General features: G+C 49.0%; 1 protein-coding gene across 6 annotated transcripts in view; it reads right to left on the bottom strand.

Moving 5' to 3' along the window:
• Positions 1-23,207, bottom strand: part of NIPBL (NIPBL cohesin loading factor) — a 2,053,700-nt gene that overhangs the window by 351,703 nt on the left and 1,678,790 nt on the right. For all 6 annotated transcript variants that reach the window (XM_069627143.1, XM_069627142.1, XM_069627145.1 and 3 more), the window contains 2 exons: positions 17,116-17,206; positions 16,742-16,915 (listed from right to left, as the gene is read on the bottom strand). In XM_069627143.1, the coding sequence (XP_069483244.1) occupies positions 16,742-16,915; positions 17,116-17,206 (265 nt within the window). The remainder of the gene's footprint in view (positions 1-16,741; positions 16,916-17,115; positions 17,207-23,207) is intronic.

The following is a 23,207-nucleotide window of genomic DNA, read 5'->3' as shown; positions in this document are numbered from 1 at the left end:
GAAGCTCCTGCTGGGGATGGGAAGATGGACGGGACCCTGGGAGAACAACTGCAGCAGATCCAAAATCCAGGGTCTTGAAGTCCAGTGGGGGCAACCAGGATGAGGCTGTAACCCCTGGAGTCTGTTAGAGCAGAGGGGTGGGCGGGAAAGCCTTACATCTGCAGATCTGGAAGGCGTCTTCCAGTGACCCCCGACCTGCCCATAAAGCAAAAGTGGGGGCACATGCCATTCCGAAGGGATGCAAACAAATCCAGGTCCGCGAACCCACAATGCTGGAACATGGGCAACAAGGGGTCGTTGTGTAACTTCCACTCGTAGGTGTTGAAACCCAAGCAACTGAACTGATCACCTCCCAGGATATGGCAATGCAGAAGCGGGAGGGGCGAGATCCAAATCCCCTCCGTCAGGGCCCCTTTCCAGATCTAAATCTCCTCCAGAGGAGGGTGGGGGACACAGGTGCCACCCTGCGTATTCCAGGTAAAACATTGTAGAATTGCCCATCCTGACCAGAACTGACTTGTACCTGATGCGGGGCAAAAATAAATGCCTTGAGGGTCAGGACCACTGCCCTGAGCTCGAGCAGAATGATATGCAGGAGGGCTTCTATCCTAGACCACGCTCCGTGAAACGCAAAGCCCTCCAGAGTAGCCCCCCCAGCCCGAAAGAGAGGAGTCTGTGTCACCACCAGGGTAGGCTCCGGTAGGGCTAAGGGGACTCCCACTGAGACATTGTACATCAGCCACCAGCGAAGATCGGGCAGCATGAGCAGTGGTATTGGGATCCCGTCCCAATGAGACCCTGTCTCCTGATTCCAATTGGCCGCAGGGGTGCTGTACAGTGAGCATGCAGGCCACCATCCGGTCCAGAATGTGCTGGAACCACCATGCCGAGGTGGTCGAGTTGGCGAGAAAGTGACCCACCGCCTTACATAGGGACATAAGCCTCTCGGGAGCGGGGAACACCCGCTGACCGGTAGTGTTCCAACACATCCCTGAAAATACCAGTTTCTGAGACGGGCAGAACTGCAATGCCGTCTGATTGAGGTAAAACCCTAGCTGAAGGGTATCCACAAATCTCTGGGAGGGGTGTAGCACCGCTGCGGAGAACCCCACCCTCACCAACCAGCCGTCCAGATAAGGGTATAGATGATGGTTGTCCAAGTGGAGAGGCCCGGTGCGGTATTCATCAACTTCTTAAAGACACAAGGGGCTGAGGTCAGGCCGAAGGGCAGCACCTTGTACTGGAAGTGGTACGACAATCGTGAACCGTAAAATTTGCGATGCGGTTCATATATGGGTACATGCAGCTGAGTACCAGAGAACACATCCAGTCCCCTACAAACAAAGACTTGGTTATGTGTGTGGGAGTGATCATCTTGAAGCGTTCCAGCGGTAAAGACAGATGTAGAAATGACACACTGGAGCCTCAGCAGGGAACAGGAACAAGTTGATTATCTGTAACTGTTCTTCTCCAGCATGGATCTGGCATGGATTCACATGCTCATGAATATTCCCCGTCGTCAGGCTGTGAACACTCGGTAAAAGAAAAAAATCAGTTTCATTTCTGAAATGTCTTAGGCCTAACAACCAATCACTGAGCTCTGGGTCATACTGCCCACAGCCAAGGACTGCACTCTACCTAAGCCCCTCCTCAGGCAGCCATCTTCAGATTTGGTAGCACCTAAAGGGGCAGTAGGACCAAGAGAAGAGCTGCAGAGGGAGTAGGTCTGAGGGTTTGCATGTGAATCCATGCCAGACCCATTCTGAAGAACAACAGTTACAGGTAAGTAACTTGTTCCTTCTCCAGCATGGGGTCTGGCATGGATTCACATGCTCATGAATAAGGAATACATAGCAGTACACACATGCACAACCACAGGAGGTGGCAAGGCTCAACGGAAGCAATCTCTTACCTCCTCACCAGGCTCACTTTCAAGCGAACAGGTTGTGCAGCACTGTTTGGCCGACTCTGGACTCCTCCCTGCAATCCCTGTCGACGCAGTAGAATTTCGTGAAGGTGTGCGTCGACCTCCACGTAGCCGCCATGCAGATGTCCAGCAGGGGCACATCAGACAGGAACGCCGTTGTAGCAGCTATCACTCTGGTGGAATGGGCTCTCGGACAGGCAGGCAGCGGATGGTTGGCCAACTGATGAGAGTGGGTGATACAGCCGGAGAGCCACCTGGAAATGGAAGCCTAGGACAGGGCCTTCCCATGGTTCACAGGGCCAAAGTTCACAAAAAGCATAGAAGTTTTCCGGACACTCTTCGTGCAGGCCACATTAAACTTTAGTGCTCTAGCCACATCCAGAGAGTGCACAGTCCATTCAGCCGGTGACAAAGGCGTCGGAAAAAACACAGGTAACACCAAGGGCTCGTGCCCAGCACCACCCTCATGTCGTGGAAAGTCAAGTAAGGTGGCTTACAGGATAAGGCCTGGTTCTCACCCACTCGTTGTGCAGAGGTGATGGCCACAAGGTAAGCCTTCTTCCACAATAGAAACTTGAGTGTAACAGAATGCATAGGCTCGAATGGGGGTCCCATGAGCCTAGTAAGTACCACGTGGAGCCCCAACGCCGGGGCGGAGCCTTCACCGGTGGGAACAAGTGGAATAGACCCTTGACGAATTCCTTGACTAACCAGTGCGACCACAAGAAGTGTCGTCCTGGGGATCTGGTGTAACGGGAGATAGCCGCCAGATGAACCTTGGTGGAGGCGTGAGCCAGCCCAGATTTAGCCAACAAAGGCAAATATGTAAGTACCTGAGGTGCCCTGACCCTCAGAAGATCGATCTTCTGAGAACGGCACCAAATAGCGAAACTCTTCCATTTGAGTACGTAGCATTTCAAAGTAGATGACGCTCTGGCCGTGGCGAGTACCTCCATGCAGTCCGCCGGAAGATCGTAACCCCCAAATTCTAATGCTGCAGGAGCCAACCTTCAGGTTCAGCGATCCTGGGTCGTGTTGCAGAATTGCACCTCCTTCCCTGGCGAGCACTTGGTGTTCGTCGCAAACAGATCGATCTGGGGATTGCCCCATTTGAGGAAAAGGTAGTTCACTTGTTCCTGTCGAAGCTCCCACTCGTGGCATGAGCGCAGCTCCCAGCTGAGGGAGTCGGCAACTGTGTTTTTTACTCCTGCCAAGTGAAACGGAACGAGGAACATCCCCTGGGAGACGGCCCAGTGCCATAAGTCCTGCGCCTCTTTGGAGTGCGCTGGGGACCTGGTGCCCCCCCCCCCTGCTTCCGGATGTAAAACATTGTAGTGGTATTGTCTGCAAAGACCCCCACCACCTTGCCCTTGAGGAATGGCAGAAACGATGCAAGGGCCCAAAATACTGCCCGTTGTTCCATGGCGTTGATGTGTAACGTCTTCTCCTCCTAACCACAGGCCTCTGGCATGAAGACGGCCGGTGTGAGCTCCCCATCCTTCCAGGGAAGCGTCCGTCGTGACCGTCTCCTAGTACGGGCAGAGGCAGGGTCTGGAAATCAATGCCCCAAGATAGATTGGGACGTACGCCCCACCACGTTAACGCCCGACATAACTCCTCGTCGAGCACGATCTTGTCCTGAAAGCCTCAGGACACCTACACCCAACAGGCATCGAGGAACTCCTGTAGCTGGCGCTTCAGCAACCTGCAGAGTCGAATGAGGTAAATGCGTGATGACATCATGCAGAGAAAAGACTTGATGGCACTCACCGTGGCCATCTTCAGTGCCAACAGCTGTTGCACCTTGCCCAAGATGGCCACTATCCTCTCCTCCGACGGAGCCGCAAGGCACGACACTGTTGAGCCGGGATCCCAGGAACAGGGCGTCCTGCGATGGAGTCAAGCAGGATTTGGCATAATTCACCGAGAACCCCAGATCCGTCAGTAGTCGGATGGTTCTCGCTGTGTGGTCGACGGCGATGTCCCTTGATGAATGAGCCTGTCGTCCAAGTAAGGGTACATGTGGATCCCTTGCAGTTGTAGATGAGCCGCCACCGGAGCCAGGCACTTTGTGAAGACTCTGGTTGCCGACTTCAGTCCGAAAGGCAGGTCCTTGAATTGGTAATGCTTCCCTTGAACAACGAAGCAGTGTCCTTTATGGATGGGGATGTGGAAGTACGCATCCTCCAGGTGCAAGGACAACAGAAAGTCCCCCTCCTCCAGCTGGCTGAGCACGTGCTGCAGCGTGACCATCCTGAACGTCTGGGACTGTATGTAGTTGTTGCCTTGTTGTAGGTCGAGAATGGGCCTCCACCCCCCGGTCGTCTTTCTTACGAGAAAGTATCTTAAGCAGACTCCTGAGCCCCGGAGTCACCGATAAACCAGCTCTATCGCACCTTTTCGTAACATGGCCCAAACCTCCAGCAGCAGCTGAGGGATGTGATTTTCCTGCCGGGCCACCGGTGGTATTGGCAGACACTTTTGTTGAAATTCCAAGGTTTGTCCGTGTGCGAGAGCGTCAGACCCATCGATCAGTGGAGATGGTCTTCCTCACGCTGACTAAGTTCGCCAGCCGGCCTACCACCGGGGTGCATGGGTGGAGGCCCTATGTCCTGGCCGGTTCAATCTTGCTTGGAGATTGTCGGAACGCCTTGGGGCCCTTTACGACCATGGCGGCCACCTTCGAAGGCCTTGGAGCAACTCCTGTCGGCTTCCTGGATCGAAGATCGGGTGGGTTGGCAGCAAGTAGATGAGCCCCCTCTGAAACCCTTCGAAGACCTGCTGGAGTTCCCTCCTGATGAACGAAAGGACAGCCAGTGTTGCTGCAGGGTGCCACGGTATGTCTCCGTGCCGGTCTTGATGGCCTGGAGGGATTAATACACAGCCTTCTTGAACAGGTTGCATCAGTCGAATGGCATGTCCAGGACCCTTGTCTGGACCACCTGCCTGAAGTTGGTGGCGTTGAGCCAGCCACGAGCGAAGACAAACCCAGTTGCCCATCTGGCGGAAACCTGTGTCCGCATGTTCACTGTGATGGCGTGGTCCGACTCCCATTGGCTGGTTTCACCGTCGAGCAGATTACCTTTCTACCCATGAATCCAACTTCTTACCCTCGTTGTCCAGGGGTACAGATGAAGACTAACTTGACAACTTTTTCTTGGCCGTCGCTGAAACCAGAGTCCGGCAACAGTTGAGACTGCAGGCACTTTGGTGCAGACGCCGGTACCCTGTACTTTTTCTTAAGCTGGTCTCTCTTCGCTGAAGCAGGGTTCTTCAGCAACACCAGCTCCTCATCCCAGACGTCGTCCAGGAGCAGCACTGACAGGATAGTCTTCCTCTCCACCTCCCGGCGTTGGTACAGGAAGCCCTCCTTCTCCTCCGGGGTGAGCTTAAAAAGCTCGGACACCAGGTAATTAGGGGATGAAAAGATCCCACCTCGTCCGGCAGAGAGGCTCCCAGAGCCGGCGGTGCAGGGTCTCCCAGCCCTGCGCCATAGTCCTTATTAGTCATTGCGTCCGTCCCCGCCGGAGGGGGGGGCTTGGGCAGTGATGGTTGGAATGGAGGCGTAGGGTGTCCCCTTTTCCTCACCGATGTCTGCCCCAGAGCCAACGGGGCCACCGGTGGTGCCGCTGGTGGAGCTGTCGGCAATCTCCTCTGAATCTGCGACACCAGGGTGTGGAGTGTCGAGAGGATGTCCTGCGACAAATCTGCAGAACAGGGTCACTGGGCCCAGCGCCCATGTCATCGCCCTCGTCAACGGGCATCTCATTGACGTTTCTATCGTCGTCACCACTATGGATGGTGTGGACGGAAAGAACCTCATCCTCCTTGGACAAAGAAATGTCTGTGCCCTGGAGTCCCCCCTCCCCCCCTCTTCGGGTCCTGAGGGGTCTGTTTCGGACTGAGGTCCGGTCTTCCCCTTCTACGGGGTTTTATCTATTGGCTTGAACAAAGACCGTCTCCTGGCCGAGAGAGATACCATCCTTTGAAAGGGAGGCCCCCACCAACTCGATCGAGGAGGAAGATTTCACCTGGCCCACCTGGGCCTTCACAGGCCTGTCGGCCATCTTAACCTTCTCCTTCACAGGCAGCTTGGACCCCTTGTCCTGCTTGGCCTTCTCCTTCACAGGCAGTTCAGACACCTTACCCTGTTTGGCCTTCTCCGGTGTTTCCCACAGCTTCCCGGGGGTAGCTGACTTCCTCTTGGATGAAGAGCTGGAGATCGAGGCCGACGGAGACGGCAAACGCGCCCTGACTGCCATGGGACACGCTGGAGCAGCGACCCCGACGGAAGCGGACTCACGGTGCTTGGCTTTGTGTTGGGCCACCATGGATGGAGTGCCCTGAAAGGACTTATAAGCCTGCACAGGTTGGCTGGATCCAGAAGAGGCATGCCCCTGAGAATCACACGGTGTAGAGGTCTTGGTCTGGACTCACACCGCCAACCGAACGTGTCGATCCTTTACTATGCGCTTGGTGAAAACACAGCAGATCTCACAATCTTCTTTATGCGCCAGGTGTAGACAATACAGGCACTGGGAATGCTTGTCATCCGAAATCAATAAACATTTCGCAAACCACAACTGGTGCGCAGCTTGAAGAGGGAAGCTCCGTCCTTCTGCTCCGACATGATCCGGCGAGGTGTTGGCCCGAAGACTTCTGGAAACTTCCAAGAAGAACACTCGACGATTGGGGGCGATGAAAGATGCCAAAAAACGGGTCCCCGTTAATCTGAAGGATGAACGATGGAGCACAAGGGCTCAATTGACCTAAAAATGGAATTCTCTAGTACAAAAAGCAGAAAAGATCGAAGAGCAAAACGCGAGGACTCCCAACACTTGAACGTAGAGTACAAATCTGGCTGCCAGAGGAGGGGCTGCGGTAGCAAGCAGCCATTGCCTGGGGGCAGTATGACCCAGAGCTCAGCGATTGGTTTATAGGAGAAAGACAGTTTGGATACAAAACAAACTGTTTTTTCTTTTACCGAGAATTCCCAGCCTGACGGGGATTATTCATGAGCATGTGAATCCATGCCAGACCCCATGCTGGAGAAATACCCCTTTTGGCTCTGGCAACCTAAAGAGGCCAATGATAGAAGGAACTCCATCACAGTGGTGGTGGGGTAAGAGATAGGGTCAGTCTCGCGTTCCCTGCACCACACCTCAAATCTTCTCCACCTGCACGTGTACAGAGATGGAGTAGAATGTGTGTGTGTGTGTGCAACCAGCAATACCTAAAGTACCTCCTTTGAGAGGTCCCAGTCATCAGACCTCATCCTCTCAAGAGCCATGCAGGTAGGTTGAGGGAATCTGCTGTCGGGTGGAGCACTCCACCCTCCAACTGCGTTAGGAGTTCCGGAAGCCAAGGCAACCAGTGAGGCGGACAGATGGTCAGAGTACCACGTTCTCCTCCCCCAATACAGAGCGATCAAGATAATTGTTGCTCGAAATCTCTTCAACCTCCTGAGAACCCAAGGGATGCCAGGAATCGGGGGGAAGGCGTAGTGGAGAGGGAAAGTCCAATTAACCAGAAACACGTCCCCCAGCGCGCCGCTCGCTGGGAATTACCTCAAGCAAAACTGTTCACACTTCCTGTTGGACTCCGTGGTGAAGAGATCCACTTCCTGACACTTCCCACTCGTGCAAGATGGAGCTCTGCCTGCTCAGAGCATCCGACAAGGTGTTCTCTGTCCCCGCCAGATGAACTGCCGAGACCGAGATTTGGTTCTCTCTCAACCAGAACCACAGCTGAGTTGTCTCAACACAGAGTGGGCGGGAGTGGACACCTCCCTGCTTGTTGAGGTAGTGCAAGGCCACCGCGTTGTCCATCAGGACGAGGAAATGCTTCCCTCAGAGACGGGGCAAAGGCCCTCAGGGCTAACCTTATAATAGGCTGGAGATGCAGGCTGATATGCCAACTGGCTTCTGATGGAGACCAGAGGCCGCTCACCTGCAAATCCTCACAGTGGGCGCCCCAACCCTTCATTGGCGCATCCGTGACCACTCAGGCCTGGGCCCAAGGAGGCCAAAAGGGTTGCTGCCCGTGTTCCAGCAGCCAGGTACGCTAACTACCTGGCTGGGTACTGAAAGGCGACCCGTGAGAGCACCCAGATACTGAGACCACTGGTCCCCTCAGGAGCCACTGGAGGGATCTCATACATAGCCTGTCCTCTGGCACTAGAAAAATACAGGAGGCCATGAGACCCAGGAGGAGGGTGGGGGGAAGGAAGCCGCTGGAAGGGCAGCGTGGTTCTGAAACAAATGCACCATCTGGGCAATGTTGCTGACTCTCTCTTTGGGAGGAAAAACATTCCCTACCTGGGTGTGCAGGACTGCTCCGATGAACTGGAGCTGCAGAGCTGCTGAACCAGTGTGAAATGGGACTTCAACTTGAGGGAGAAGCCCAGCGTGTGCAGTAGTAGGTAGGTTTCTTCTAGATGAGACAAGACTTGCCCTGCTGACTTCCCTCGGATCAGCCAGTCGTCCAGATACAGAAATACTTGGACTCCGGATCTCCTGCGGTGAGCTGCAAATAAAGAAATAAGCTTGGTGAACACCCTTGCTTGTCGCCTATGAGGAACCTTAAGAACTTCCTGTGCTTTTGAAGTATTGGCACATGGAAATATGTGTCCTGTAGGTCTATTGACACGAGCCAGTCCTGTAGTTCGAGAGCGTGGAGAATCTCTCTCAACGTCACCATTCTGAATTTGTCCTTCATCAGGAACTTGTACAAGGACCTGAGGTCAAGGATGGGACCAAGACCACCTCCCTTCTTGGGCACCAGGAAATACTGTGAATACCAACCCCGGCCCTCTTTGATCAGGAGGTACCTCTTCCACGGCACCCTTCGACAACAGGGCTCTCAGTTCTTACTGGAGCTACCGTCCCGGTTAGATTGGGGGAGGTGGAGGTCTGTCTGGAGGCCTCTTTAGAAAAGACAGACCATAACCCCCACCAAATCAACTGCAGGGCCCAGGTATCAGAAGTTATTTCCTGCCATTGGGACCAATGCCCTACCAACTGTCCACCAACTGTTGCATCATGGGATACGAAATCAAAGCGGCTTAGAAGGCGCGGGTGACAACGCCACTGCTTGTTGGCCTCTAGAGGCCCCTCTGCCCCTTTAGGGACGCGAGACGCGCCTCTGCCTTACCTGGCTTGTGGGAACTGTGCCTTATTGTTATAGGGCACATAACATCTATAACCTCCGACCCTGGAGGCAAAGCTGAAGGAAGGTTTGGCCGGCTGCACCGTTATGCCCAATGATTTAGAAGCCAACTTGGATTCCTTGAATTTCTCCATGAATTTGTTTGCTTTCTGCGAAAAGCAGGTCACCTTCAAAGGGCATGTCCAGCAGCCTGTTTTTATGGTGTTTCATTACAACTGCTGAAGCCATTGCTCTGCCAACTCAAGTCTACTACGTCCAGGCCGGTTTGCAATGACTGCTTGGCTACCACCTTCCCATCCTCCATTAGCTGTAAAAATCTGCCCTGCATGGCACCCTCGGGGACGTATTCAGCAGCATGTTCCACAGCCTTCCATAAGCCAAAGGAGTACTTGGCGAATCCCCATGCTACATTAGTGGCTTTTAGCGACATGCTACCAGAGGTGAGCACCTTTCTGGCCAATTCGTCAGATTTATTTCCCTCTCTGTCCATAGGCAGATTAGATGTGGATGCCGCAGGTCTGGTGGAAATAGTGGTAGCCTGTATAACCAACCCTTCTGTGAGAGGTGCCTGGCGAGGAAAGGAGGGTCTCCTCTTGCCGGCCTTTACTTCCCTGTAAAATTGGCATTCAGAGGGAGAATGGTACAAGGGTGCTGCCATAAGGAGGCTAAAGGGTCCACAATGGCTGAGTTGAATGGCATGTTATGCTCTACTGTAGGACCCTCGCTCAAAGTGTCGGTGAGCTCATACCCCTTAAGAGGTGTAGTGGAAGCCTTCAATCCCAGGGTGTCACGAACCCTGTGAACCAGATTCCTGAACTTATTAGCATGGGTATAGGGCTGGTTTTGCTGCAACTCAACATATGGGGAAGTAGCCAGACCACTGCTGTCTTGTACACCTTGTGCTAGGGCCAATAAATCGGCTTGGTCGTCAAAACAAATAGACGCCGCTGGCTCCCTTGTAGACTGGGTCGACTTGAGTCCTCAGGGTCGACGCCAAATATGGATTGCATCGAAGAAACCCGATCAGCGGCAAAAATGAACCGTCGCAGACTGACGGCGGCGAAGGCTTGAGAATAGGTTTCAAAGCCAAAGCTTTCGATGCCGAAGGTTCTTACGGCACATAGAGACTCTTTGATAATCGATGGGCATCATGGGCCTCGGCCTTATGGCCCTCCGGCGACTTTTGCCTGGAAGGCTTAACGCCCAATGGCGTTTGACACCAGCGGTGTCGATGGAGTGGCTGTCTTGGGGTCAGGAGCACCGAGCTCCAATTGTCACCAAAGCTTGCTGGCCGGGGACCGGAGCCGCACCTGAATTAGCATGCCTCAAACATTGCTGATTGAAGTTTTAAAACTTTCCCAATCTTCCAGAGTGGTCGGCCCGCCGAGGGCTTACCTCGTTCTGACGTCGAGCTGAACTCGCGTAGATGGTGGTGGTGCTCCTTCTACCGCAAGGAATGGCTACTGGAATCAGACAGATTCTTGGTTTTCTTGCAATGTCGTTCCTTCCCCTTGGTGGAATCCACAGTCTCGGCCTCCCAAGAACGGACAAACGACTGCGCCAGAAACTTGCACATGGTCGGCCCAAGGCCAGTTTCTCAGCCCTCTCACCTAGGGATTTCGGCTGCATCTTTGCACACGACGCGCATGCCTCTGTGTTGTAACTAAGACTGAGACACCATAGACAGATGTCATGGGGGGGGGGGGAGGTGGAGGGTCATAGACAGGTTGTCCTTGCAATCACGGCATCACTTTGTTAGGCAAGATTGTATGCAGTACCCTTTGGGTACACTACAACAACCATGACCTCCTGGCAATAGGAACCCAACCTTTGGAATAAGTCTGTACTACACAGGTTGGTAGCGTGTTGAGCAGCCAGGCATAGCTCAAGATGGGTCAATGTGAGCTGTAGAGGAGTTGCACAGATTCACAGTGACAAGTATTCAAATAAACTCTTACAAACAAGGCTTCTTGAATAAATAATTATTAATTTATTTACCAGTCAATTAGAGTAAGACTTCTTCAGAAGGGAGCAATATACAGCAACACACAGAAACACTGCAAAAATACACTCTTACATTTCTAAATCAGTAAGTACCGTTTTGGGATGGACCAGAGACGCAACCTACACCCTCAGGTGACTTCAATAGCTAGGGTGCTGGGGACATTAATATATCACGGTTACATTTAAAATGGCTTAGGAATAGGTCAAAGGAAAAGGTTATTAGAAAACACAAGAGATCACAAATATTCTCAAGCAGGCAAATACCTTCAGATCCCCCAATAAGAGTCCTTTAGTGGAGCAGGCTAAGCCAAAGTCAATGGGCAATGGGCAAAAGTCTTTATCAGCTGAAGCACTTCTTTGCAGGAAAGGAAGAAAAAGTCTTTGCACAATGTTTTATAAGTCTTTGGATAAAAGAAGAAATGTAGGGCCACAAGCTGATTAGACTTGTGAATCGTAGAAGATGCAAGCACTCTACAGCAATAGGTAAGTTCTCTTAGACTTTGTACAGTACCTTGAAAAATGAAGAAAAGATGCAGCAGATGACTCCTGTTCCTGTGCAGCTCTGCAGATCTCACTGTTTCTGGGGCTTAGCCGTGGGGACAAGAGGGAGGACTTCTGGGGACTCCTGCACTGCACTGAGACGGTCACCTCTTGCAACCGGCAATCTTCAAATAAATGGCTGTTCGGTGTTTCAGCTCCTCGGGTCTACCGCAAATAGCAACACCTCGGTTCCTGGCGGTCGAGATGGACTTTCCCTGCTTCTGGGGTCCCGCACTCTGTTGAAAGGAGCTCAGGCAGTCCTGCTTCCTGGGAGTCCGGAGGATCTTCCTGGAGCTCTAGGCCAGCTTAAAAGCAACACACACAATCTGGTGTTCCTCTCCCTGGCTATATGATTTCGAGCAGCTACTCTGTGGAAATTCAACCAGCTCTGAGATGGATGTCCAGGTAGCTTCCTTTGGAGTTGATTGGTCCCACCAACTCAAAGGGAGAAGTCGTCATTGTAGGGGCTTTTCCGTCGATACACATTTTTAGTTTCAGCACAGCAGCAGAGCTTCACCGGGCAAACCAACGGTCCTGGAGTTGCAGCAGGCGTCCTCTTCAAGTTCTTCTTCGGTCCTTCGTTCAGTGGTCGACTCTGCCTTCCAAGCCAAAAGACTCGCCTTTCATTCAGTTCTCTCCCATTCATTCCACCCAGCGGTGGGGCTGTCCTTGCCGGACAGTCAATCAGCCAATCAACAGAGAGTGCATTTGGGTCTCCTAGGAGACTAAGCACAGGGAGTTTCGGGCACCACCCTCACTTCCTGCCTACCCCAGACACCCAAAGAGAACAGTGGGACCAAACAGGGGTGTTGCTAGATCTGGAAAAGATCAGGGGCTAAGCTAATGTCGGGACTGGCGGGACTCGGGGCTAGCTAGCATTTTGGTTGTAGCACCTGAGCTTCTATCTGGGGCTACAACTAAAAGACCTAGGGCTATAGCTCCCTTAGCAAAGCCTCTGGGACCAAACCTGGTTTGGTGCGCAAAGTAAATCTCAAGAAGGACCTTTCCACAAACAAATGGCGGAAAAAGATGACCAGGCCCATTATGACAAAAACGGCACACTTGGGTGCTTTACTGCAGCTGCAAATGCAGCCGCGGTAAAGGCACACTAGGGTAGTTAAAATGAAACTACTGCCACCAGCCATTCAGTGAGGAAAGGGTAACATAAAATATGTTACATGAGATGCTAGACAAAGGGGAAACTAGGTAACCCCTCCAGCACCCTATTGTAAGATAGTGTGTGCTGGGTCTAGAAAGTTACAAATGTAAGTAAAGTCAATTTCACTTTACTGCTCTGGGAAACAGTAGTTTATCCCAGAGAAGGTATTTAAACCTTTGGGAAATCTGAAAGACTTCCCCGTGTCACTGCACTGAAGGTGCTGTGTGACAAGATGTAAAAGATGATGCCTATGGAGTTTGTCAGACTCCACAACCAAAAGAAACCGAAAACACAGAATTAAAAGTACAAAGTCCTAAAGTTCGGCAAAAGAGCTGGGCGTCTCTAAGGTGGGAGGAATTTAGCAGTAAACTGAAGTTTCTCCCTAACACTCTTGAAGCCCGAAATACTCTGAGACGACATTGCGTCGAGCTTTTTGAAGAAAACGGACTTCTAGTACAAAAAGAACATGGAGTAAACCAGAGTCGTGTACCCGGATGCAGTATGCAAACACACAGAAAAAAGGAACTGAAGCATGGGGCGTAGTGCCATGCTATATATACACGATGGCTGATGTAATTTCCGGAGCAGACGATCGAGAGCTAGACGAGATGGATCGACGACCGAGTCAAGGTCCACACCCCTCTGTCGAAAGGTTTCCGAACAGCAGAGCTGGATGATGGCTATCCATCATGATGAGAAATCTGCGGGAGAAAAGCAGTCCATTGAAAAGTGAGCTGCAGACCAGAGCAAAGAAGCTGGCGAGGACGACGTCCAAGCAAGTCAGGCAGAAGGGTGTTCACTGTGCTGCCATCCCTTGCAGCAGGAGCTGCCAAGTGAAGGAGAAGTCCAGGTGGGACCCGAGAAGCTGACGAGACGTGCTCCCAGGCAGCAGACAGACAGCGCAGGATGAAACAGTGAGACACAAGGGACGCCGAAGCTGGCAGAGAAGACCGGTAAACCCAGAGAAGGAGATTGGGATACTGGGGATACTGGGGCAGTTCAAGGCTGATGCCGCGTGCAGTTAGTATAGAACAAAGACCCACACAAGGGAGCTGGGACATTTAACACAGTTGGCAAGGGTTGGTGGTCCGACATATGAAAAATATATTTACCGGGATACAGAAACGAGTGGATGCTAAATGATGAGAGCGAACCTGGGATTTGCACTCTAATATTGAGAGGACTCAAAAAGCCCTGTGATTGGAGGAAGGGGGCAGACACCACCAGGAAGTGCTGAGAAAACAGGGGAAGAAACCTCTGACTTTTTAAATTGAGGACCAAAAGGGAAGAACCATACCCCTTCCTGAAAAAGGCATCAGGGGTCCAGGGAAAGAACTGTAAAGTGTAGTGGAAACAGAGAAAACTCAAGGGACGAGCCACCCCTTTTGAGATTGTGGAATATATGAGAAGTGATACTTTGAATACCCAGAAAGACTAGGGGAAGGGAAGGTCCTTCTCTAGTGGAACTTTATTCATTTTTCTTTTCTGCACCTTAGTGACTTATATTTGGAACTGTGGAAGGATGCTGCAGGTGTTAAGCCAAGAGACATTCCCTATTTCACGTTATATTGAGTTTAGGGTATGAGGGTCATTTATGATTTGGAACACAGGACAGAGAACACTTTACTTTAGACATCCTGACACAGACTTTCCTTAGTTTTGGTGAGGCAGGTAAACCCCTCTTAGAGTCAGGGATATGTAGGATTTCCACAACCCCTATTTTTTTTGACAACAAAAGTCTTTGATAAACACTGAAAACACAACAGTGTCTGAGGTTTACTCTTGATGCCTCACAGCACACAACACATATAGAAAAAGGGTAGGATGAAAAGGGAACCAGACATTTTACCACAGGAAAAACAGCCATGAAGGCCCCCAAGGCCAACACCAACAAACCACATTAATAGCGGCTCTTTAGGGCATTGTATTTTTAAAATCCCAAATCGCACATCGCAGTTAAAAACAGCGCTAGAGGGTGGAACAATTCTAAAAACAGCCAAAAATCCAGATACATTTTAGACACAGTTTCTTACCAATGCAATTAACTTAAGGGAAAAATATTTGGACGGTAACCGAAATTAGCTAGAGTGTAAAAAAACATTCATAGCAAAAAAAAGCGAAGAGTACATGTTTAAAAATACATGCAACAATTTCAGCCAAGTGCTCAAAATACATTTCGTGGCCTGGAGATCCCTGAACCCCAGAGGAATATAGGAACAACTGTAGTAAAACAGCCCAATATGGTCCCAGCATGCAAGGTTCGCCTCAACACCAAAGCGGAGTCAGCACAGGGGGACACAATAAGCCCTGCCTGGACTCAAAACCCCTAAATAACTACATTAAGCCAGAATAGCCAGGGAAGGGCTTATAGATGCAGCAAAATGGCAGGAATTCATGACTACTCCTCCAGCAGGCTAACAGACCTGCCTTTTCCAAATTGCAGCAATAAAAGAGTGAGAAGGGACTAGGTTTCCCTGACGTACAACTACTCTTAGGGGCTGGACGAAGCTAACCCACCAATCATAAGAGGGGGGCAAGAGACACAGGGGTCAGGTGGCTAATAACTGTGCCCCTCAGCCCAGATAAAAAATAAATAGCAAAGAGCAAAAGGCTTCAAGGGCAATTAAAACAGTCCCTAGAATGTCCCCAAAATAGTAACCAGTGCTTTTTGTAAAATGGTGCATGTCGCCACAGGACATGCAAGGGAAAGTCAAGGGACTGTCCAAACCAGTAAGAACACATACAGAGGCTGCCACATGGGTTCACACAAAGACAAATGGTCAGAATGGCCATTTTAAGCCTATTGACTGGTTGTCCTCATGAAAGGAAACCCCAAAACAAAAAATCGCTTAACACAGGACATCGCGATAAAATGGCTTGCACCCAGGTTAAGACAAAAAATACAGTTGTCACCAGCCTACTCCTTAAAAACAATTTAATCATCCTATGGCAAAAATGGAGTGCTAGAGAGGTACCCCCTGGGATTGGGAACCTTATGGACCACCCGGGACCATTTACCTTAATTGAAGAAAAAATATATAAAATGGCAGCTGGACTTCAGGAGAAATTCTTCTGGCTATCCCAAATATGTCAGAAATAAAAAATAAATAGAAAAGAGCAAAACGCTTCGAGGGCAATAAAAACGGTTCCTAGAATCTCTCCAAAGACCTGGGAGAATGAGCAAGAGGCAGCAAAAAGGGCCCTTGCAGAGCGTTAGCCTAAAAAAGAAAAATACCCCAAAAGTAAATTACTCACTGCAGACCAAGTAAAGCAAATGAGCGTCTCAAGAGCAGGCAGCCATGGACATGCCACTTACTTGTCCGATTCACGTGACCTGCAAAGATCAATCAATCAATGCTAGTGAAGGGTGGGACAAAGGAGAGAAATCCGGGGAGAATGAGGTAGTGGTAGCGAAAATGGTTTGGTGCAGAAGTACAAATACTTCAAGAGAAAAACATGCACTTCAGCCACAGTATTACGAAGAGCAAATCAAATCAGTGTTGTAACTATCATAGAAAACAAATAACAGTTAATTGATATTTTTTATGGCTCAATTTGTATTTGTGACTGGTTCTTTTTCCAAAATGTCAGGCTTTGCAAATTCATAAAAATCCCACTAGACCTGCAGAGCGAGTTCTTTAGTTTACATACTCGATTTATGAGAAATGCACCTGCCCCAAGGTGACTGGTGACAAAATATTTACCGGTGCTTTTTGTAAAATGGTGCATGTCGCCATAAGTACACTTCATATTTAGTGCAACGCTGCCAAGCATACACAGTGAAACTTTTATTTACCATTCACGGCAAACAAAGTGTGTTTGCAGTAAATGCACTCACCAGTCACAAAAACTACTTGCTAGTGGGCTAGTAGATTTTGCGAGCCCTGAATATGCCCTGGTCTTCATACAAATAATTTTGTTAAACTTTCAATTCCAGTACTTACACTCTCTATCTGCTTCCTGCATGCGAGTATCTTCTTCCTGGAGATAAGTCTGGAGGTTCTTCAACACTTGTATTTTTAGATTGACTGAACAGCTCTTATCTGAGAGAATGTTATTGTACAGATTTTTCACATCTACTTCAAACATCAGGATGGGGTGTTGAATAAATGAGAAGCCTAAATAAAATAAAACAACATTTTTATTCCAGAAGTAAAATTTGAGGTGTTTTTATTTTGACATGTGTTGTACATAGTTTAAAATTGCATTTTGTTGCCATTCATTTTCAGGTTAGCTGCAGTATAGTGGCTCGTTAAGCATTTAATTCATGATTAAGTTTAACCTGCTACATTTAAATATTAAAACATGTAGTACTTACCCAAACCAATAATGGCCTTTGTTTGAACCTCTTCGTCTGAATGTTTAGTAAAATACATCAACAATTCAAGGACTTTATCCCTTATGTTAACCTAAAAAAGAAAGTTGGGTGTTAATCCTAGGATTTCTTCGCATTGTTGGTTACTTAAGGACTGCAACAAAGTAAAATAAAACCAAATTAAACTGTTTGAAAAACAAGACATCAATAACTCCATAATTGAAATGCAAGGGACGGATCCCTAAAACAGCCACCCCCTGGCGCTTCCTCTTTCTTTAGGGCACGGCCAAAGTAATACATTTTTTAATCTTCTACCCAACATTTATTTTAAGAGCCCTTCTAACCATGCTCACTCATTTATATTTTAGGCAATATGTGAAAATGTCTTTAATATAAAATATGCATCCTAATAATTCTAGCCCACATATTATATTACTCTTTTATTCTACAATATATTGAGCATGCATATGACAGGGAGATATCACTACTATTAAAATTGGAGAGGTAAAATATGGGAGGATTCAGTGGTGGAGAATGACCCTTTGTTGTAAGAAGATGGATCTTGTCTGTTTAGAATAATTACATCCATTGTAATGTTTGATGACAGGAGGAAGAGCCTCCAAGTGTGGGTGGGCTATTAATTAGAAGCAAGAGGAAGGGTGAATAGGGTGGGGACAGGTGGGTGTAATGAGGGGTGGTTTCAGGTCGGAGGATTGCAGAGTTTGAGATGAAGAGTAAAAAGATGCAGAGAACAAGGTTATCAGGAAAAAGCCACAAATTGATTCAAGGAAATTTGAAGGATTGATTTTGCATTGAAACAAACAGTGGTGACTTGTCCAAAACTGGCAATGGGGCGCCAAACCACAACCCATTATGAACAAGCCAAGCCATTTCTTTTTTGTATATATTTCTTTATTTAAATATTTACAATACAATACAGACACAAAGGCCTGACAAACTAAAAGTAACATGCTTGCAATGTCTGATCCAGAAACCTGACCCAAATCTCCTTATACAGACCACCCCTCCTCTGCCTGTGCAGAGCCAAGCCATTACTTGTAACCCCCCATAGGAGGGGTAGGGGTTGCATCCCCAGCCTTGCATGCTCAATTTGGGATGCAGGCTGTGGTCCTGCATGTCTGAATGTGCGTTGGGGGTGCTCCAGTGCCCCCAGACATACAGGGGCCTGTGGGATACAGCTGGGATCACTGCAGCACCTCCAAGCATGTGCAGGAACCAGGCAGTTTACCATGCTCCCTGTTTCTGATGAGTGGGGACCTGAGAGCTCGTGTGGGAGTAGGCATAGCAGATTCCCACATAGCGGAATGGGGTTGCAGTTAAGGAAAAATAAAATAAATAGAAGCCCGGCGCGGTGACAAGGGCGATGTGCTTGGACTGTTGAGACTGTGGAGCTGGGCAGTATCAACATTGAGATACCCTGTGGAGAGAGCTAGGATAGCTCTTAATTACAGAACTGCGAAGGATTGTGGCAACTGGAACACCTCTGAACAGGGCTCTGTCCCCTTTAATCAAAATCCTTTCTATCTTCGGTTAACGTACCATGTGACATCACGTGATCAAGAAGTGCGTTATAAAAAAACGAGTGCACGTCACCCTGCGTCAAGAAGCCTGGCGCGTTGACAAGAGCAACGTGCTTGGACTGTTGTGAGACTGTTTGGAGCTGGGAGGATCCCTAAGGGAAGTCATACGCACGTTCTGCGGGAGTGCAGGATTGGAATTGCGCCATCACAGGCATATGGCGGGGACCACCATCATCATCAGCAGCAGAAACACTCCGGGAGACTGACAGGAGCATATATAAAGGTAATTACTCTGGTAATAGGGCGCTGCTAATAACAAATAAAACTGCGCTTGTCCCGTTGTTGCATTATAAGTGCTAACGCAAGACCAGAGCGAGCTAGAGATAATCTGTTCGGGTGTGTACATTAGGTAAAGGCTGCTGCTACTATTGACTGCAACTAGGGCTCTTATTGAGAAACAATAATAAGAAAAATGCAGTTGTGCAGTAAGGTACTTCAGGATGACCATAGATGCCCAGAATGGGATGGATCATACTCAGAGAGATAGAAATTCAATACTTGCAGTGCTCCCACCCAAATAATGGCACCAGCCATAATAGCAATAGCGCAGGTGCACACGGGGCAATCTGTTATAAACAGCACAATATCCGATATTGTACATCCCTGGAAGCGTGGTCTGGAATAAAAAATCCAAAAGAAAATAGAAGATGATTTTGGTGGGAAAAAACTAACGAAAAGTCTGAATGATCTCCAAAGTAAGATACGAGAAATACCAAATAATGAAGAACAAGAGTCCTCATTTAACCACAATCCTCTACCTTTAGTGGTAGTACAAAAAGACAATTCTACTGAAAGTGATATAGTGGACGTAATAATGGAGGAAGCTTTCGGTGTGGTGACACCTACACAAGTTCAAAATATTGGAAATCAACGGAATAAACCCATGGAAGTAAGTCAAGACTGTAAACAAACACCAGAGGGGGACACAAAACAAGAACTTGCTGCAACTCTTTCAGCCCTAAATGTTGTACTAAATTCTCTGGTGACAGTTATTGAGCATTTGAAATCTGAAGTACAACTGCAGGCTTGAACCTTGCTAGAGCTGACCAGAGAGACAGCTTGCATAGACCCAACCATAGTGGGGCTAATCACAACAATTAACACAGTTATCACACTATCTCTGAAAGAGCTGAGCGTTGAGCTAGACAAACAGGGTCGGGACTTATCAGCAATTGAAAGAACCCTTGCAAATAAAGAAGAAGCAGCTAAGCAAAATTGTTTGCTTTTATCTATCCCTACTAAAGGCCCAGAATAAAGAAAAAAATGGGGCCCCAGAAGAACTTATAGTAGAAGAGAATGATAACTGTTTTGGCGATACCCCCCTTTCGGAATCTGTTTTAGAAGAATTCAGAAGACTGGCGCACGTCGTGGAAGAAATAGAGGATGGAACAACTGAGCCTCAATCAGTTGAGCAAGTTGACTTGCCACAAAACCAGAATGTTCGGTCTCCCGAGTGGACAGAAGCCGGAAAACAACTTTCAAAGGGAAGGAGGAAAGCTAGGAAAAAAGAAGTTAAAAGGAAATGCACAACTGCATTTCCAACTACTCTTAGAAAAAAAATCAAAAGAAAGGTCCATCAAACAAGCAAAAAGGGGAAATTTTGATATGTGATGAGCAAAGAAAAAGTAAAGAGAATACAATCATAATACAGGAAGATTCACAAGAAAATGGACGGAGTGATAAAAGGCCCTACTCAACTAATGAGATAAAAGGAGCTACAAAAAAAAAAAACAGAAAGCTCATATTAGTTGAGGAAGAAAAAAGAAAAGTGGGAAAAAAGTCATAGCTTTGGCTCATAACAAGGGAGTATCAGACTATTCAGAGAAAAATAGCATAAATGTGGGGCTTCAAACAGAACCACTAAGGAACCATACAGGAGACCCTCAGAACACAGGGCCAGAAAGGCTAATAGCCCCACAAACCCTCTCGAGAAAATAGAAGAAAAGAGAGGGAAGAACATCACTAAGAGCTGTCCCTCATTAAAGGGACCCCCAGGGGCTCCAATATTTCTGAAGGGGAATATTGTCATGATCTCTGCTTCCAAAAGATCAGGACTTGCCCGACTCCCTTGGAAGCAGACCCATAACCCCGGTTCCGAGTGCCAGACAGTCCCAATTGGGACCTTTTGGACCCTGTCCTGGCGCCAGTGGCACCAGGCTCATAAAGATGCCCAGTCCCAGCGCTGGAAGCGCCGGGCTCATAATGCTTGGGTGGACTTACCTGCAGCAGACCATGCTGCTTACTTACCTGCCAGTTGAACCCCTGATCCTCTTCTGTTTGGGACTACTTTTCCTGTTGGGTGGGGCAGGAGCCACTCCCTAGGTTTAGAACACTGGAACTCTTCTGGAAAGCAGGAACTCTTTTCTTACCTAGGCGTGGCTGTGGAAGGAGACACCTAAGCACTACAGGAGGCTATTTAAACCACACCCGATGGATGAATCTTGCTTTGCGTTATTCTGCATTCTCTGCAGCAGAACGCTCATCGTGTCTTCTGCTTCTGATCCTGGGCCTAAGGGAACAAAGGCTTACCATCCTGGAATCCAGTCTTCAGCAGCACCTGTAAAGACAAAGAAAGAACAGGTTAGCACTACGGTCTTCAGTGGCAGCGCATCTCTTACCTGGTCCATCGGCTGTCACCAACGCCTCGCGCTGCATTCCGGCATCTGAAAGACAAAGGCTTACCTACTCTTCGCATGCTCCGGAGGTCTTCGCACTGCATTCCGGCATCTGAAAGACAAAAGCTTACCAGCTCTTCGCACGCTCCGGAGGCCTTCGGCGCTGCATCCCGCATCTGAAAGACAAAAGAAGGAGCGTTTAAAGACATTGGGCAACTTTATTACTCACGTGCCATTACTCCTTCCCACGCCGAATCCAGTGGGTATTCCAGCACCCTACAGCTTCTCTAAAGCTCCGAACTTGTACCTGCAAGATAGAAGAGACAGATGGAGAGCTCGGCGTTCACTTACCTAAGACATCTTACTCTTCGAGTCAGACATACAGTGCACAGAGGTCCAGCCCAAGAGCCAACCGTGTGTTACACATCACCTTTGAAGATACGGCATTCACCCAGTCAAGACCGGCGCCTCTGCGGGAATCAGGTGAGCGTTACAGAACGCAAAGCCTATCGCAAAACTCCCACCCAGGCGCTATGGAAACCTCGGATACCGACCAGCTAACCCAGTTACTTGGGGAACTAAGAGCAGAAGTGCATGCAGCCCGTCAGGAAACGAATGCTCTAAGAAGGGAACTGATTATTTCCAAGGAGCGAACAGACGATCTCGCTAGACAATTGCTACAGTCACAAGCCGGACAAACTCCGTTACCCGCATCAGGGGCAAATCTTCCTTCAACATCCTCTACGAACCCAGTGCAGATCAACCTACCTGGGAATGTACCTCTGGCTCCGCCCGAACGATTTTCTGGTGACCCAAAGAGGTTTGCAGTATTCATTAATCAGTGCCGGTTGCACTTCTTATGCCGGCCAGCAGCCTTTCCAACTGATCAAGCTAAGGTAGCTTTCGTGCTTTCGTACCTTAGTGGCAATGCGGCAGACTGGTCGATCCCTCTAGTTAATCAAGATGATCCGGTTCTCCATGATTTTCAAGCTTTTCAGCTCAGTGTGGAAAAACTGTTTGCAAGACATTCACAGGGGCAGGCCTTGGACAATGAGCTCCTTTCATTGCGACAGGGTAATCAAGACCTTTTGGCTTATATTGCGTCTTTCAACATACTGATAGTGGAAACTCGATGGCCTGAGGACAAAAGGATTACGCTGTTTTATAGAGGTCTACGTGGAGAGCTCAAAGATGTGTTAGCCCAAGTAGTGAATCCCCCGCAAGACTGTTCGGACTATATTGACTTAGTCGTTCAAATTGACCACAGACTGCAGAACAGGAAGGCCGATCGTTCCAAGTTTGATGCTCTAGTATTTTCCAAACCACCAACTCCTACCAAAGGAGTAGACTCCGGGGAACCCATGCAAATAGGGGGCCTGAAAGGACCACTAACACAAAAGGAGCGGGAAAGGAGAAAACAGCTGCAATTATGCCTCTATTGCGGAAACTCGGGGCACTTTCTTCGAGACTGTCCGGTGAAACCAGCCAAGAAGGCAGTAGGAGCTGCAGTTACCAGGGTCACAAACTCTGAGCAGGGAAACGACCTCGCCCGACAAGAATAGAGGTCCTCTTGCCGAGCGTTAAAACCAGTTCCGTGACCTCGCATTTCGTGATACCTATGGTCCTCATTAGCCCTGAACATCCGGATCGATTACATGCGATTGAAGCTTACGTCGACAGCGGTGCCATCGGCAATTATGTGGATCATGAAATGGTTTTGAGGATGAATCTGATTCTTTGTCCAAAGGCTGTAAAGGACGTCATTACTACGGTGGATGGTACGGAGATAGCCTCCGGACCAGTAACGCATACCACCCAAGAAGTGACGCTAGTAAGTCAAGATGGACACCATGAGAAGATCGTGTTCGATGTGATCAAG

This window comes from Ambystoma mexicanum, chromosome 6p (assembly GCF_040938575.1).
Source record: "Ambystoma mexicanum isolate Mex_15411 chromosome 6p, UKY_AmexF1_1, whole genome shotgun sequence".
In the NCBI taxonomy this organism is placed as follows: domain Eukaryota; kingdom Metazoa; phylum Chordata; class Amphibia; order Caudata; family Ambystomatidae; genus Ambystoma; species Ambystoma mexicanum.
Note: the sequence above shows the minus strand (reverse complement) of the source record. Positions and strands in the feature narration are given on the sequence as shown.